At 52.4% G+C, this 17,034-nt stretch overlaps 1 protein-coding gene across 5 annotated transcripts in view; it reads left to right on the plus strand.

Moving 5' to 3' along the window:
- SEMA5B (semaphorin 5B) overlaps nucleotides 1-17,034 on the plus strand; it is a 116,515-nt gene that overhangs the window by 67,375 nt on the left and 32,106 nt on the right. For all 5 annotated transcript variants that reach the window (XM_070242725.1, XM_014732849.3, XM_005601925.4 and 2 more), the window contains exons 2-3: nucleotides 9,190-9,379; nucleotides 14,072-14,171. In XM_070242725.1, coding sequence (XP_070098826.1) covers nucleotides 9,229-9,379; nucleotides 14,072-14,171 — 251 coding nt within the window. In that variant the 5' untranslated portion in view covers nucleotides 9,190-9,228. The remainder of the gene's footprint in view (nucleotides 1-9,189; nucleotides 9,380-14,071; nucleotides 14,172-17,034) is intronic.

Here is a 17,034-nt window from a genome sequence, read left to right on the forward strand (position 1 = left end):
TCTGGAGCTTGACTGCCTGGGTTTGGATCTGGCTTCCACTAGTTTGACCTTATGCAAGTTACTTACCTGGTCTCAGTTTTCCCAGCCATGAGATGGGGATGATAATAGTATCTGCCTCACAGGGTTATTGTGTGGATTAAATGGCGTGATATAAAGAACACTGCCCGATAGGTATTAACATGGTCTTTGTGGTGGTTGTTATTCAGTCTCAGTTCTACCAACTCCCTGTCCAATCTTGAGCTGGATGCTCTCTCCCAAGCCTCAGTTTCCTCATCTGTAAAATATGAGGTTGAACCACATGATCTTTAAGAGCCCTTCGTGTTAAACTTTCTGTGATCACATTTTTCCTTTAATTGCAGTTGGGGGATGTGGGTGGGACTGCAGGAAGGACCACCAAATGGTGGTGGGATAAATGCACGACTTGGAGTTTGCTAGGAATAGACAGAGGAGAGGAGAACCCAACTGGGCCAGAGCAGAGAGCTGACTGCTAAGGCAGGGAATGAGCTGGCCCCTGGGAAAGAGGGTGTGGCTGGGACAGGCATCCCTCACCCTCACCCCCAAGTTCCAGAGCTGAAAAGTGCCGGGATGTCTTTTGGAGCCTCTGCCCCCTCCCCCACCTGGTCCCAACCTTCCCTCTGGGCCCCAGTGGGCCAGATGGTCTAAATGGGAAGAAAGGAGGAAAATCCGTATCCAATCTGTTCTATTGAGAGCAATGGGAAGGAATCTGCATCTCAATTTTATCTTTGTGCTGAGCTTGGCTAAGCTTTACCCCCCAAGTGGTAAGGGATGGGTGGGTGGGAAGATGGCATTCGTGGCCCTGGGCGGGGGTAGGGGAGTGCAGACGCCCCCCACGCCTTCCCTCCCCAGCAAACCGCAGACAGAAGACATTCTTTCCTGCTCTTGGTTTTCCCCTATTTCCTTCACTTTTTCTCCCCCTTTCCCAGGCAGGCAGCCAAGAGGCGACTTTGAAAGGAGGAAAGGAGGGAGGGGGCCAAGAAGAAGGACCAGCCGAACCCCCTTCCCCAAAATGTCCTCAAGGGCTCAGGGGCTGAGCCTGAGGTGGGGACATAAGGAAGTGGCTCACTCTCTCCCACACCGGCCCCCGGCTGTCCACCCTGGGCCCAGGGAGGCTGCCAGGCAGCTGTCAGCACCCTGGACTGGGGCTCTGGACTCTGACCTGTCCATCAGCAACCTTTGGAATTTCTTTCTCCAGAGCCACTCAGGACCGTGAAAAACTGGCTTCCACAGCCCAAACTCACGGGAGACTGATTTGCAGCAGGAAGTCAATTTAATAATTTATAGCCAGAAAGTGCTCTCCCTGGTCAGGAAGCCAACTCAGGAAACCAAATGAAGCTCCAAAGTCTGCTTGGAGAGCATGCGGAGCCCGGGCTGTGGAAGGTGCCAGGAGGGCTGGGGCATGCCACCGCCTCCGGGAGGACGATGGTGTGTGTCGTGGCCCAGAACATGGGCCTCTGCAACAGTCTTGGGTTCAAATCCTGACTCCGTTATTAACTGGCTCTGAGACCTAGGGCACGTTCCTCCTATCAACTGAGAATGGTGATCACCGGGGCATCGCTCAGCTTTCTGGCCAAATTGCCATGAGGTCTTGCAGGCAAAGAGCATAGCACAGAGCCTGGCACATTCTCAATACACAGCTGCTGTGCTTATACAAACCCTCCTCTTTTAGGGTCATAGGTTGTCTTTTCCTTTTTGATTACACCCTTTTTATCAATCCATAGAAAAAGCTCCCTGGCTGCTCTGGAGAGAACCCCCTTGCAATGGTAATTTGAGTGGTTCCTACCGCTGGCTGGTTCCACTTTCCTACCTGGTCCTGCAGCCCCCCTGCTTCTATCCAAGGCCGCCCGCTGCCGTTGGGCTGGTGTGTGCTCCGTGGGGTGTGAGTGGGGCCTGAGATGCAACCATGCTCCTGGGAGGGGTCCGGTTCTCTTGGAGGAAGAGGCACCTGATTCCACTTCTCAGAGTTGCCCTGCAGGCAGGTGGCCTGCTCTCACCCATCCCTCCCACCGCCTGCCACCACCTAACTTCCCTCAGCGCAGATCTGACCACATCCTTCCACTGCCCCTACCCATCAAGCTCTCCTTTTCAGCAGAAGAAAACCTCCTGGTGCGTTAGGTTTGCACTGAAGTCTCCCATGATTTGGCCTCGGTCTTCCTTTCCAGACTCATCTCCCTCTCAATCTCCCTCTGCCCTTTTCTCCAGCCTTGCTGGATCGTTGAGGATGGTCCAGGGCCGAGTCTTTGCCCAGGCCCTTTGTCATTCCATCAGTCTGGAATGCTCTTCACCCCTGATGACCAAGGACGCTCCCCCGTTCTTTCCTGCAAGATCCTGTTTGAGTTCTACCTTCTACGTGTGGTCTCTTAGATCTCCATCCCGCAGGTATTCCTCTCCCTTCCCTTCCCAGGGCATCTTGTCCCTCTCTCAGACCCCCTCATAAGCTGCTTCCTGCTCATCTTCTACTCATGCTTCTATCTCCTTTGGAGGACTGTAAACCGTGGGAGGGCTGGGACCACCTTCTTCATCCTCATACTGAACGGAATGATGAATGGTTTGATGGTCCTTCATGCTGCAATTCAGCTTCTCCCTCCGGAGGGCGGTCTGGACACTTGGTCCCCTGGCAGCAGGGGAGGGCACGATTGTGCCCGGGAGCCTACTCTGAGGCCAGCTGGGCTCTGTGGGGCATTCAGCTCATACACACTCTCCACCACTGTCTTCTTCACCCTTCACTCCCGAGAGAGGAGCAAAGGTCCCTCTAGAACTGTGGGCCTTCCAACAGCCCTGGCCTTGGCGCTCTGCCCCTGTCCCCTTCACTCGCACTCGGCAATTTCATCCCCTCCCACGGTTTCAGCTAATCCTCCTCCCGCTATCTGTGCTGGGAAAATGAGCCCTGGAGAAGTCCCAGAGAAGGCGAGGCGTCCTCCGGGGGGTGCTTGTGTGGGTGTGCATTCTCTCCACATATGTGCACAAGCGTTCACATGCCCCCAGGCACCATTAGAGTGACCCCATATCGAGGACCCACAGGGAACTGGGGCAGCAGCGGGAGAGAAGGCAAGAGAAACTCTGGCGGATGATTTGGGAAAATGCTTTCCTTGTCACTGAGGGTTTCCCAAAATAGCGGGAGTCCCAAAATAGCTGCGCCTCCCTTCCCCCGCTCCTGGAGCACCCTGCACAGCGCTGGTGACAAGCGGCGCCAAGACAGGGTGAAGCACAGGCTTTCTGTGGGGCCCCCCCCATCAGACCCCAGGCCTCAGGCCACTGTCTCTGCCTTGTGATAAATTGTTCCTTGGGAAATGTCCCCTCTCTTCTATTGGACTGTAAGCTCCTTGAAGGCAGGGACATACTTGTGTCAGGTGGGCACCTCCCCCTCCCTCACTTCCCCTATGAACACTGGTGGCACATGGCGGGTATTCAGCAAGTGCTCAGTGAAGTTCTGCATAAACTAGTGAATGGGTAGACCTGGGACAGACACCCAGGTAACTAGTGGACTGTTTCATGTATACAAATGGATTTCATAGAGGGCCTCCTCTGCGCCAGACTCAGTTCTCACTAAGGCAGGGAACTATTAGCCTTATTGTGCAGGGGGTGAGTAAGATCTTCACCCAGGTCTGGCCGCCTCCTGGGCTCAGGACTGACCACAGTATTCTCCATCCCCCAGGGAGATGGGATGGGCTCTTGCTAGGCTCTGCCAGTGGAGAGATTCCGGGATTATTTTAATGCCAGATCAGATAAACATATTAGAAATAGAAATTCCTGTTTGTTTTAGCAGTATTTAGTTGTACGCATGAGAAACCAAACTCTGTGGGATAGGAATGGCGCTTGGCTGATGAGAACCGAGACCTGAAAAACAAGGGCTTGAACAAACAAGGAGTGGCTTATTCCCTAATAATAATAATTAATAATAATAATAATAATAATAGCCAACCCTTATACAACACCTACTTTGTGGCAGGTTCTAAGCCTATTAGACAAAATAACTCAGTTAATCTTTGCAACAACTCTATGAGGCAGGTGTGATTATTCTCCCCATTTTACAGACAAGGAAGCATAGCACGGGACAGCAATGGTCAAATCTGGGAAAGGAGTCTGGAGGTCGGCAGAGCGGATTCTGTCCTCAGCATCCAGGTCCCACCTATCTTTCTGCACCACGGTCCTTATGACCTGGTGAAAGGTCCCTGGAAGCTGCTGAGGCTGATGGAGCTCCGTCCATCCCACCTGCAGGCCTGCAGGAGGAAGGAAAGCCTCTTAGTGCTGCCCCCACCCGCAACCCTGCGGAGGCGCCCTCAGGAAGGAGGAAGGCACGAATGGACACTGAGGCACCCACTGCGCAGGGGACTCCTGGTCTGACACAGCTCCAACTGGCTGAAGCAAAAACGGGAAATTTTATTAAAAGGATCTGGGAAGGGGTGGCTCCTGGAAGCAGAATATGGTCAGACTCAGGAAAGGGTGAGGACTGGGAACCGGAGGCGTCAGCATCCAGCCGGTCTCTCTCTCTGTCTCCTGCCCCTGGTCTCTGTCTTCAGAATGTCTTGCTCCTCTCCTCAGCCCACATGGCAGGCAGAAGATGGCCACCCCACAGGCCTGCATTAATATTCCAGGGTCCTCTACAAAGACTGACTCGATCCTGGTGGTGGTGGGGTTATACATCCAAGTTGCTGGGAGAGCATCTGCTTGGTCTGTTTTGATCGCATGACTATCCTTGGTGCAAGCAGCTAGGGTGGCATGGGGATAGGTGTATATATAAAGCTGCTGGGGGCCTACCCCTTTGGCCTGTGGTTCAAGGGGAGGTAATTTCCAAAGACGGGGAATTCTTCCAAAGTTGGGAACTCACCCTCCCAACTCTGCTCAAAAGATCAGACCCTGTGACACTCTCAGTGATGTGGGGCTGACCACTCTTCTCTCTCCAGTATGACACCCCTGTTCTGGTGACATTTGTAAAGCTACAGGCCCTGGCTCGTAGAGCTCTGCCCTGACCATCAGCACCCACACTCCAGCCCCACTGTTCTCTTCCCTGCTCCTTCTGTCCTTCCTTTGCGTCCGTCTTAGGGCCAAGTGGCTCCTTTGCCAAGGGCAGAGGAGGCCCTGGAAATAGGCCTGTGCAAGAGCCCCCATGGGCTTCAGGCAGTCCGCACCCTGGCCACCCCTGCACTCCTGAGGACTGGCCCGCTCATCTGAATGCAGGCTTTTCCTGCCCCCTCCCTGGTCAGTGCTTGTCTCTACCTCTGGGTGACTCTGCTCTGTGTGCGGTGTGCACATCCATCTGCTGCTCTCTCTTCTCTCCCTCCTCCCTCACCTGGAGGGCAGGTAGCTGGGTGGAGGAGATCCCTGACCCGGGTCCAGCCCTCGGCCATTCCTGGCTCCCATTCATGTGTTGTGTTCCCATCCTTTCTCCTCAAACAGTAGACGTGCTGTGTGGGGTGGACGAAGTGATATTAATCTAGTAGTTATTGATTCGAGAGGACTAGGAGGACATATTTATATAAAAACTGTAATGAAAGTGGAACTTCTACTGCAGAACTTACATGCTGTGAGGCCTGGGGCCTGGGGGAGGCGAAGGGGTCCAGAATGTGTTCCCAATTCAGCCCCCCCGGGGGAGCTCAGGATGTGGCCACACGGAGGGGCAGACCTGGGGACTCTGGGGAGGATTGTCACACCTGGGGTGGGGAGGCAGGGGGCCTGGGAAGGGGGCATGGGACAGGGGGAGGGCTAGGAATATGAGGGGAGGGCAGTTGTCAGCACACCTTAGATGCCCTGAGAGGCTGGTGGAGGAACAGCCTCAGCTAAGGTCTGAAAAGATGATATTTGCATATGTGTTGAAAATCGCCAATTGGATGTTATAGCAGTCGGGGTCCCCCAGGAAACAGATGGCACACTCGAATTGGGAAATGTGAGGGAAGTTTAATAAAGGAACTATTTACAAAGGTGTGGGAAGGGGTTTGGGAACCATATGGGATATCTCACTGTGTGGTACCCACGGGTCGGTAACCAGAGGATGTACCCCTCTAAGCTGAGGGGAGGAGGGGGAGGATTGCTGAAACCTGGAGTTCCAGAAGCCAGGATGGGAACTCACTCTGCTGCCTCCTCTTTCCCTCCTCCCATCTTCTGCCAGTGCGCCCAATGGCCCAACAGAGGGAAGGAGGCCCCGGAAGCAGTCCAGGCACTGAGCAGGGAGGAGGAGAGAGAGGGGAGGGACAAACAGAAGGTATCCAGCACAAGTGTCAAAGGGCAAAAGGAATTCCCCAGTCTCCCTTCCACCAGGGCACCAGAACAGCTCTCATGCGTTGATGCTGTCTGTCTGCCAGGCACTGTTCTAGGCCTTTCAAAGGCAGTAACTCCTTTAATCCTTACAATGGCTGGGGGAGTTGATACTGTTATTCTCATTCCCAATTTGGGGAAACTGAGGCCAGGAGAGGTTATTTTCTCCCAGAGTCACACAGCTGGTAAGGAGAAAAGCTGGGATTTGAACTCAGGTGGACAAGCTCCAGAGGGTTGGCCCGCCCTCTGGGCCCCACCCCCACCTCTGCACCCTGTTCGAGAGGCCAGGAATCAGTGTCTGGGAAAGGAGATGGGCAGCAGGGGGAGGACAGCACTGCCAGCCCCAGGCAGCAGGAAGGACCCAGCTTGGGTCTGAGAAAAACTCATGTGAAAAATTGCTCCGGGGGGTAAGTTTGGGCCCAGCCTTCCTCCCAGAGGGTCTCTAAGACGGATGGCCAGACTGTCCTGGGGAGGGGTGGAGAATTTGAGCCTGAGGATGAGGGGACCAAAATGGTGCTCTAGGACCTAATGGCCCACAGGATGGGGTGCAGCATGAGGCAGGGGAGGAAGGAGGGGGCTCTGCTGGGGGCACAGACTGTGGTCCCTGGGGAGTTTGCTTGAAGCGTTCCAGCGATGCATTGATACGCGTTAGCCTATTTCCACACATGTGAGGGAACTTAGGCGGGAAGAAAATCATTCTGCGTAATTTCCCAGACCTGGAGTAGGAAGGGAAGAGAGAGGAAGGGTTAGGAGCAGTGGGTCTTAGAGCAGGAAGGATTCCCAGGAGCCTCTAGTCCCTGGGGAGGCTCCTCAGAATCCCCTTTGGGGTCACTCACCTGCCGGCCCCTGGGCTCTGCCCCCAGTGGAAGTGATTCTGAGTCGCTCCCACGCTGGCCAGAAATCCCAGATCTAGTTCAACTTTCATTTCACAGATGAGGAAGGTGACACCAAGGAGGTCACTCCGTGGGTAGGGACCTGTGAGGGATATGGGGTCCCCAGGGCCTGGTGACACATCGGATGGGCCGGGGAGGAGGGGGGGAGGTGGGAGCTGGCTCAGAGGCTCCAGGTCAAGCCTCCAGGGGCACTGTTGGGACACTCCATGTTAGAAGTTTTAGGGAACCCAAACTAGTTTTTAAAATTTTTATTGAGTGGGTAATATTAAACACATTTAATATTCAAAAATGAAATAATATAAAAAGGTATATATTGAGAAGCCTGAATCACCGTTTTGCTATTTATAGATAACCTTCTTTTTTCTTGAATTAGCTTTGGTTTATTTTCCCTGTGTATGTTAATGCTAACACAAGCAAATGTAAATATATATTCCGATTTCTACCCTCTTTTTTACACAAAAGGTAGCATGCTATTACACAGTTCTGCACCTTGCTTTTTTTACTTAGTATCCCTGGAGATTTCTCCATATCAAAATCTAGAGAAAATCCCCATTCTTTTCTAGAGCGACATAGTATTGCATTATGAAGATACCAGGGCTTATTTAAGCAGTCTGCAGTTGCTGCATATTCGGTTGTTTCCTGTCTTCTGTCGCGTCAAAGAATGCCATGAGGAATAATCTTGTGCATCAGTCTCTCTGCACCTGTACAGGCGCCCCTGTCGGCTAGGTTTGCTTCCCAGCTCTCTGTGGTGAAGGAGCAGCCTTTACTTCTCAGTTTACAATCTGTCACAGGCGGATACTCATGTAAAATTCAATACAAGTGAATTACCAGAGTAGTGAATTGGAGAAAAAAAGCGAGGCAAAATATAAGCCCAAATATTGTATTAGATCCAATAGATGTAAAAATTGCTCCATCAAATTACCATAAAGGTTTTTAAACACTTACTCTCAAATGTCTGCATTTATCTTACCAAAAGTTGTCACAGTTTGTGGATCAACACTGGTCCATGGACCACACTTGGAGTAGCACTGGTCTAGGCTCCTGGAAATTAGGTCAAAGGGTAAATGCCTCTGTCGTTTTGCCAGATATTGCCAGATTCCTCTCCACGGGGCCGGACTGTATTGCACGCCCACCAGCAGTATATGAGAGTGCCCCTTTCCCACAGCCTCACCAGAGTGTGTCGTCTCACTTGGATTTTTGCTAAACTAGTAGGTGTGGAGTGATAGCTCAAAGTTTTAATTTGCGCTGCTCTTATTATGAGTGAGAATAAGCGTCATTCATATTTTTAAGCCCTCTTTGCTTTTATATTCTTTGCCTATTTTTCTAGTGGAGTGTTGGTCTTTTTCCTCTTGATTCCCAGGAGTTCTTAATATATAAGGAATGTTAGCCCCTTGTCTGTGATATGAACTGCAAATTTTTTTTCCAGTTTGTCATTTGCCTTTTGATTTTGCTTGATGTTGGTGCAGAAGTTTGTGATTTTTATGTGGTTAAATGCACCAGTCTTTTTTTTAATAGCTTCTGGATTTTGAGTCACGGTTCTCCACTCCAAGGTTATAAAGAATTCGGCCTGCATTTTCTTCTAGTATTTTTATGGTTTTATTCTTACCATTTAAATTTTTTATCCAGTTGGAATTTTTCCTAATCTAAGATGTGAGTTATAGATCTAAATTTATCTTTTTACAGATAGCTACCCACTTGTCCTAGCTCCATTTATTAAAATCCCTAAGCTACCACCTTTATCATTAAAACTAATTTTAAGCCATTTGGGATCATAATAGAAAAAGCTCTGTAATTTGTCAGTTTTGTCCAGAATACCATTACAAGAGAAATTAGCTTTCAAGGTATGATCTATAACTTTGCATAACCAGAGCAGAGTAAGCTTTAAGTAACATAAATAAAATATAAATTTATTTTAAAAAACAATCAAACACACGAAGCCCGCAGGGCTGCTGACCACCATGAGGAAATTGCAAGGAGGGGGCATTGCTGAGGGAGCATTTGGTGACCCTGAGTGTTTGCATTGCAGGACTTCCCCAGCCTGCCTAGGACTGCAGAGGGCCCCACCATGGTGTTCCCGGGACCCCTGGCTGTCACCCTGTTGCCACCCAGCCTCACACTGCTAGTGTTCCACCTCTCCAGCTCCCAGGATGTCACCAGTGACCCCAGCAGTGAGCAGCTGTGCACCTTGAGGGAACACCCCATCGTGGCCTTTGCAGGTGAGAGTCACTTCCCACTCCATCCTTGTTTGCAATGACTGTGTCTGTAGGTGGGACCTCAGCAGAGCCTCTCTGCCTGTTGGATGTCCAAGGATGTTCATTTGCTGTAGAGACTCTGCCTCTGGGGAGAGAGGTAAGAAGGATGGGTAGCCATGGGCTGAAGGGGTCTGATTTAGTCTCCAGACAATTTATTCAGGCCCTGCCTCCATGTTTACCTGGGGCAGGAGGGATCTTCCTCTGGCATTCCTTTGCTAGAGAACGAGGTTGTGGATGCCCTGAGTGTGCGGCCAAGGGTTACTTGGTCCTCTCAGCTCCAGCTCTCCTGGAAGCATGAGCTCTGTTTCTTGGCTTCCCTGGGGGGAAGTGTGAAGATGACTCACTCGTTAGGAAGTGTCTGGAGATCTCTGGAAAGCTTCTTCTGCTCTGAGACGCCTACAGGGATGCCCGTCTTAGGGGCCCTCGGAACCCCCGTCTGTCAAGGGAGGTCATGAGAGTGTCCTATGACAGTGTTTGCCAAACTGGGATTTGTAACTCACATATTCTGAGGGGTCCATAAGTTCTCAATAAAAGTTTCTAAATTTAGTATACGTTTGATGACAGTCTAAAAACAAAACAAGGCACGAATACTGGAGCATCCCAGATGTTCTCCCATGACCTGTTAGCCAGTTTGGGGATCCCTGGTGGTGTTATGATCGCATCGACACCTCAGGATCCATCACCTATGTGGCGGCTCACAGCGGGGTAGGCACATGTAGCTCAGGGGACCTCAAGTCCTCAAGTCTGATAAACACCTGTCCTAGTTCCTCCTCACAATGGCCCGGCAGGGAGGCAGGGAAGGACTACCGCCTCCTTCTAGAGGTAGGAGGGCTGAGGTGTAGGGGCTTGGCCAGACTTGTCAGAGTCGGGCCTCAGCCATGGCCTCCAGACTCCCATCCAGCGCTCTTCCCACTCTCGCGGACGAGGGTCAGGTGCTCCTCCCTCAGGCGCCCGAGGCGGGAGGGCGCACAGCCTCCCCTCTGGGACCCCACACAGCCAGTCTAGAGGGGCAAGATGGAAACGAGAGGCTGGTGTGGGATTTGTGGGGTGGGAGGGGCCGTGAGGCTAGGAGCTGGGGCGGAGGCTGGGGACTCTTGGAAGTGCGGAATTCCCAGGGGTGGAACGGCTCCCGTCCCGGGGAGGAGGGTTTCCAGCGGTCTTCCCCGGCTGGGCTGTCTCGTTTGAGCTGGGATCCAAGGCTTTGAAGGCTTAAGTGGATTAAAATAAATTAGCGATGTCCTTAAGCCTACAAAACGCGTGCACCCTCCGACTTCTGATGGCGCCCAGCGTGCTGGTGGCTGTCACTGAAGGGAAGGCCCAAGTGGGGCACAGAGGAGCGGGATTCTGAATGAAGATTTCAGAATGAAGGAATGAGGCTCAGGCTGACACAGGTGGTGGATGTGGAGGGATTAAGGAATCCCCTTAGCCCTGGGCAAGCAGAGCTGGTCCGTCGTCCTGGACTGACAGCCCTGGGGAATGGCATCGTCTCTGCTTTTCCTCCCCGCAAATCACCCACTTCCTCATGCTGACAGCTTTGGGTTTTCCTGTCCATTCACCAAGCTTTTATTGGATCCTGCTTGACGCCAGGCACAGAGCTGGAAGCTCTTGAGGTGGACAAGAGTTTCCTTTAAATACTCAAGTATCTCTTGTTGTTCCTTAAATGTCACTCCCTTTGGTCCCCCAGCGCAGTTGGTCCTGGCCCAGGCCTGGTCCTCAGGTCTCCCCACGCCCTTTAGCAGAACTGAGCACACACTAGGGTCTTGGTTCATACTGGGTGATGCTGTGTCCAGAGAAGTCACCATAATCCAGCCCAGCACCAACCCCCAGACTGCAGAGTTCCCTCCCATGTTACACCTTATTTCTGACTGAGCAGCAGCTTCCACCCTGTAGCTGTGAGTTTCCCTCTCCTCTGACACCTGTCTGATCTGTGAATAACCCCTAAATACCCCAGAGGAGCTGCCGGATGCAGAATCTGACAGACCCTTTTCTGCTGGCTGAGGTGACGTTTCTCCTATGGGTTTCTTTAAGGGGGGCCCACCTGGGTTTCTCTCTGGCTGCATTATTCCTGTTGCCACAGTACCACCTTTCTAGGCGTCAGGGAGAAGCCAGGATGGAGTTAACGCTGGCGGTGGTTAATCCACAAAGTGAGTAATCGAATTGACGATAATTAAAATCACAGGCGCGTCACGGAGAATGTCATTTTTCTCTTAAAGTTGCCGTCCAAAGCCTTCGCAGCACACGCAGCTCAGAACGTGCTTGGGGTTTTAAAGACAGCCTCCCCTCTGGTCCTCCGTGCCTGTTTAATAAGAGGAGGCTGGCTCCCTTCCCAAGTTGGCTCCCCCAGGATCACCATGCCGCACCCGCCTGCGTCTCTCTCCTTTGCCCTTGTCAGTCCCTTCGGGGCTAGGAGAGAGGGACAGAAACTGGAAGGGGCCACCACCCTCCACTCCCCCGGCCCCCACCTCCCATTGTCACCCTGGCTTCTGCCCTGTTTCTTTATCCTCTCCCCTCCTCCCCAAGAAAGGGCCTTATGGAAGACTGAGCCGAGAAGCCCCCCAGGTGGAGTTTCTCCTGGTTTGCCACAGACCAGTCATGCCACCTCTTCCCCTGTTCAGCTGCCCACATCTGGAATACTCCTGTCGGAAGGGAGAAGGGAATTCAAGTGAGTCCCGGTTGCTGCTGTTGGGGAACACCCAGTCTGATAGCGATAGCAAGCCCCTCACACTCTTCTCCCCACAGAAAACAGACTTGAGCACATTCAGAGCTACAAAAACATACAATGTGAATGGAACAGAAAGAGTAGAGAGAATGTGGAACAAAATAAGATCAGGGTGGAGAGGTAATAATCCAGGAAGTCTTCCTGGAGGAGGAGGACCTTTGGCTTAGTCTCTAAGGTAGTATCATATCCTACCAGGATTTCTGAGAGTGGCCCTGAGGTCAGCTAAATATCCAGTCTACCTGACTCCAGATCCACACCTTATACCCATATTGCCCAAGTGCCATTGCAATTTCCTGATAATCCTTTCCAACCTGTAGTTGCCTGCTGAGGGCAGAGGCTGACCCAAGAGGCTTGCTTCATTTTGCTGCAGAATTTCTTTCTTTCTTTCTTTCTTTCTTTTTAATCGTGCATATCACAGTTTTCTGAAAAACATCCAACTCGCAAAACCTCCACTTCTCCAGGGAGCGATTAAGTGTTTGCCTGTTGTGCAGAAATGAAGGGCTGCCTTTACTCTGTAGTGGAGGGATAATGAGCAATGATTTATTTCCCTTGGATTACGTGCACACGCGTGCGCACACACGCTCCTCTGGGCCTTCCGTGAGCCAGTCGCTAATGCACTATGGGGAGAAAGCACAGGCCCCCCATTTCCCCTCATCTTTACCCCCATTGGCATGAAAGAGGGCAGGTCACCTGGGCACTGTTCCCCAGGTGTACCCTCCCCAGATCACTGCCCCTCCATCTAGAGGGCTGCGAGATCGGGCTCTCTGCCCGCCCAGCCCCCATCAAAGGCTTTGGCCTCGCCTGGGAAGATCCTTCCTTGGGGATAGGGATGGACACTGACCACCCACCCTCCGTTTCTCCCGCCTCCGTGGAGTCTTGTCTGAAAACTTGATTCTTCTCGTACAGAAGGGAGTTGAGGATTATTCATACATTCATTCAAATACTTCCAGATGCCGAGCAGAGCCTGGAGATCCAAGAAGCAAGATCTTCCCGGTCCCCCAGGGCAAACTACCGAGCGAGACACCCAGCAAGATGGGGGCTTTGATGGTAGTAAAGCAGAAGTCTGTGGGAGCCCCACCCCCTGGCTTGGCGGAGTCAGGGAAGGCTTCTTGGAGGAGGCGGGGCGGGGATGGGGGTGACCAGGAGCCGTTCGTTCAAGGGAGAACAGAAGTGCAAAGGTTTGCAGGCTCCTGTGGGATAGGTCTGGAGAAGTGCACAGTGTTCTAATTTAGTGTGGCGGGGGTGGACAGTTTGAGGGGGAATGTAAAGATGAAGCATCAGTCTTTCGGTGGATCACTAAATAATTAATGTGCCAGGCATTCGACTTGGGAGGACAGTGGGGCCAGAACCCGAAGGACTTCACAGGAGTTGAGACTTTTCCTGGGGGCAACTGGGAGCTATTTTAGGGTTCTGAGTTGGAAAGTGACATAACCAGATTTGCATTTTAGAAAGATCGCTCTGGTTGCCTTGTGGAAAGCGGACTGGAGGAGCAGGAGTGGAAGCCAGGCCAGTTAGGATGCTCTTGGCACCAGTCCAGGCAAGCGATGATGACGGCTTGGCTGGGGGCTGGGGCGCAGAGGGCGAGATGGATTGACTTCAGAAACAATTTGGAGGCAGAACAGACAGGATTTGCCAGTGTGTTTGATGTGGCTGGCGGGGTCTGGGAGAGTCAACGATGATTACAGGTTTCCCTTTGGGCAGCTAGGGGGTGGGTGGGGCCCTTCTCTGAGGTAGGGAACGTAGCAGGAACAGTGACAACAGCCTCACTCCCTGTGTCCCCCGGCTGACTACTCACAGAGGTGGGCAGGTGGTGCCCACCTGCCTCGCTGGTCCGTGACTTCACCCTGACTGCAGCCCTTCCATTCTTGGGTCTGATGCTGGGGCAGCTGGGAGCCCCTGGCCCAAAAGTAACCAAGCGGCTGTCTCTCCTTCCACAGATCTGAAGCCATGGATCTCTAACTTCACCTACCCTGGAGCCCGAGATTTCTCCCAGCTCGCTCTGGATCCCTCCAGGAACCAGCTCATCGTGGGAGCCAGGTAATGAGGTGCTGGAAGGTTGGGGCCAGGAGTGAGGGTGCTTCGAATTGAGTGGCTAGGATGAGTCCACCGTGGGTAGGCCCTCACCCTGGGCTCTGTTCCTCTCTGCCAAGCCCTGTCTGTCCCTCACAGAAGGAAGCATTTTGGGGGAAGTGGAGGTGGGAAGTGACCTCTAGACCTCCGGATCTCAGCAAGCCACATCCCTCAGTGGCTGGCGGTTACTGAGAGCAGGAAAGCCTGCTGGCCAGGACCTGCCTGGTTGGCGTGCTCCCCAGGAGCTCGGCGCAGAGAAGGTGCCCTGGAGCCCCCTGCTGGCCAGCTGGCCACCTGCACCTGGGACGCGGGACACAGGATTTGGGCTTCATTTGTGAAGGGCCTCACTTCCCTGTTGCCTGACCTCGGTTACGCCACTGTCCTGGTCTGGGATTCACAGGATAATATGCTCTAGGGAGGACTTGTGGAAACTCTATGGGGCAGGGTAGTAGGAGACAGTTCTCACAAAATCCTAGACCAGTTCTGGTGGGGAAGGGAGCTCAGAGATGGTCCACTGCAGCACCAGCAGCACCAGCAGCACCTGGGAACTTGTTTGAAATGCAGTTCTCGAGCTCCACCCCAGACTTGCCGGTCAGAAACTCTGGGAATGGGGCCTGCGACCTGCATGCGTTTTAGCAAGTCCTCCAGGTGAGCTCCGTGCACTCTGAGGTTTAGAATCGCTGGTCTAATCCACCTCCCTCAATTTAAACATGAAGAGGCAGGGGACAGAGAGGGGAAGGTGACCTTCTGAAGAACTCATAGCAAGATGACAACAGAGTATGGGGACTAGACCCCAGGCCTCCTAACCCCAGAGCTAGAGTTTTTCTGCCAGTCCATGTTATCAGCGCCAGCTACACTGGTTTTGCAGAAGCTCTCCCCCTAGAGGTCCTGAGTCAGCGGGTCTGGGGGTGGGGGAGGCACTGGGTTGGGCACCTCCAGGCTACACTATGTAGCTGACCATCCCTGACCTCTGGGCTCTCCGGAGTGTCCCCACCCCCTCATTTGCTGTAGGAAAGGGAAGCAAGTCAAAGACAGAGCTCTGGACTAGGACGAGATGGTCTGCATCTTGTCCTGGGTGATCTTGACCTTGGACCCTCAGTTTCCTCATCTGTAAAGTCTGGGCCTCACAGGGCTCTTATGATGCTGGGGCTGAATGCATTCTTTTTCTTTTTTCTTTTGAAATTAACAAATTATTTTGCATCAGTGAGATGTGTTATGGTAGAACATTCAGAAGGTACAAAAGAGTAGACAGTGAAAAAAAGGGCCCCCCGCAACCCCTCCCACACCAAGCAGGACCCCTCCCTGGAGTCACGCCCTGTAGTGAGTTTGTGTGTCCTCCCAGAGGGAATCTGTACATAGGCAAGTATGCAAGAGTATGGACTTTATTTTCCCAGCCAACAGAATAATTGTTTTACTTTTTATTTGGAGATAATCGGAGCTTTCCGTGCAGTTGTCAGAAATAATACAGAGAGATCCAATCCGTATACCCTTCGCCCAGCTTTCCCCAATGGTAACATCCTGCATAACGATAGCACAACATTGCAATCAGGAAGCTGACATTGACGCAATCCTTCTCACTTATTCAGATTCCACCAGCTTCACACACGCACTTTTTAAACTCCTGATGCTTCGCTCTGAAGCTTGTGGAAGCATTTTGAAAGCTGTCCTTCATTCTGCGCCTGCCACATGTCAGGCATTCTTTTATATACCACATTGTAGTAAAGCATCTAAACATGTAGTCCATCAGGCATGGAATAAACCATCCAGTCTTCACAGCAACTCAGGAAGTGGATTCTGTGATTGTCCTCATTGAGTGGGCCAGGAAGGTGAGGCTCAGAAGGATTAAGTTGCCTGCCTGTGGTCACACTGCTCTTTCCCATCCGCTCCTTCCCCCCACATAGGGGGAGGCACAGCTTTTCCTGGATCCTTGAGCCTGGCTCTGCCCCCAGAATAGGGGGACAGTCATCATGGACTTGGTCCCTTACACCCCGACAGCAAATGAAGTGGGTCCTCTGCTTCTTTCTTCTCCCGCTTTCTCTAGGTCACTTTCCTCCCCTCTTCTCTTCTGCCTGACGTTTCCCGCCCCTCTTCCCTCCGACCCCCCTGGGCCTCTGGAATTCAGGCTAGGGAAATTTGTTATTCATTTATACCCTGCCCTGTTCCATAAGGGCTTTAGGGCGGGTCAGGCTACAGAGATCTCTCTCTGTTCTCATCTCCCAGAAGAATAGACTGCAGTGTTGTGATGAATGGTTTTCGATGGGATAAAAATGAATAAAATGATGCAATGTTTCCCCTAATTTTTTAAAGCTGTGAGCAGACGCCTGTGTTACCTGAGCAGACAGCTGGGGCAGAGGCTAGAGTATGAACCAGAGCCCATCTGTCCCCAGGCCAGGAGGGTGGGGGTGGGGAAGCCCTGTGAGAGACCTAGGGAGGGGCAGGGCAGGGCAGGGGGCTGGGGAGGGACAGCAGAGGCCTGGAGCCAAGGTCATCGGTGAGGCCACCCAGCCCTAGGAGCAAAGAAGCTAAGTGGGGCCTGGGCCTGGAGCCAGAGCTGGGAAAGAGAAGTCTCTGCCCCAGGGGTCTCCTTCAGGCCTGGATTCATCCCGCGGGGCCCCTCCTCTTTCTGGCCCACTCCCCAAGCTGTCCCGGCCTTTCTTGTCTCAGCACAGCTGAGGTAGGCCAGAACTTTCTAAAGCAATTATTCCCAAAAACTTCAGGAGCCAAAAGAGGAATGGCCAAAAGAAGATGTAATAAGGAAAGAAAATTCTTAGGGAAAACCAAGACTTTAGGTCTGCTTGATATTAATAGAGCCTCTTAACGTGCCCCACAG

Source organism: Equus caballus, chromosome 19 (genome assembly GCF_041296265.1).
Source record: "Equus caballus isolate H_3958 breed thoroughbred chromosome 19, TB-T2T, whole genome shotgun sequence".
Lineage (NCBI taxonomy): Eukaryota > Metazoa > Chordata > Mammalia > Perissodactyla > Equidae > Equus > Equus caballus.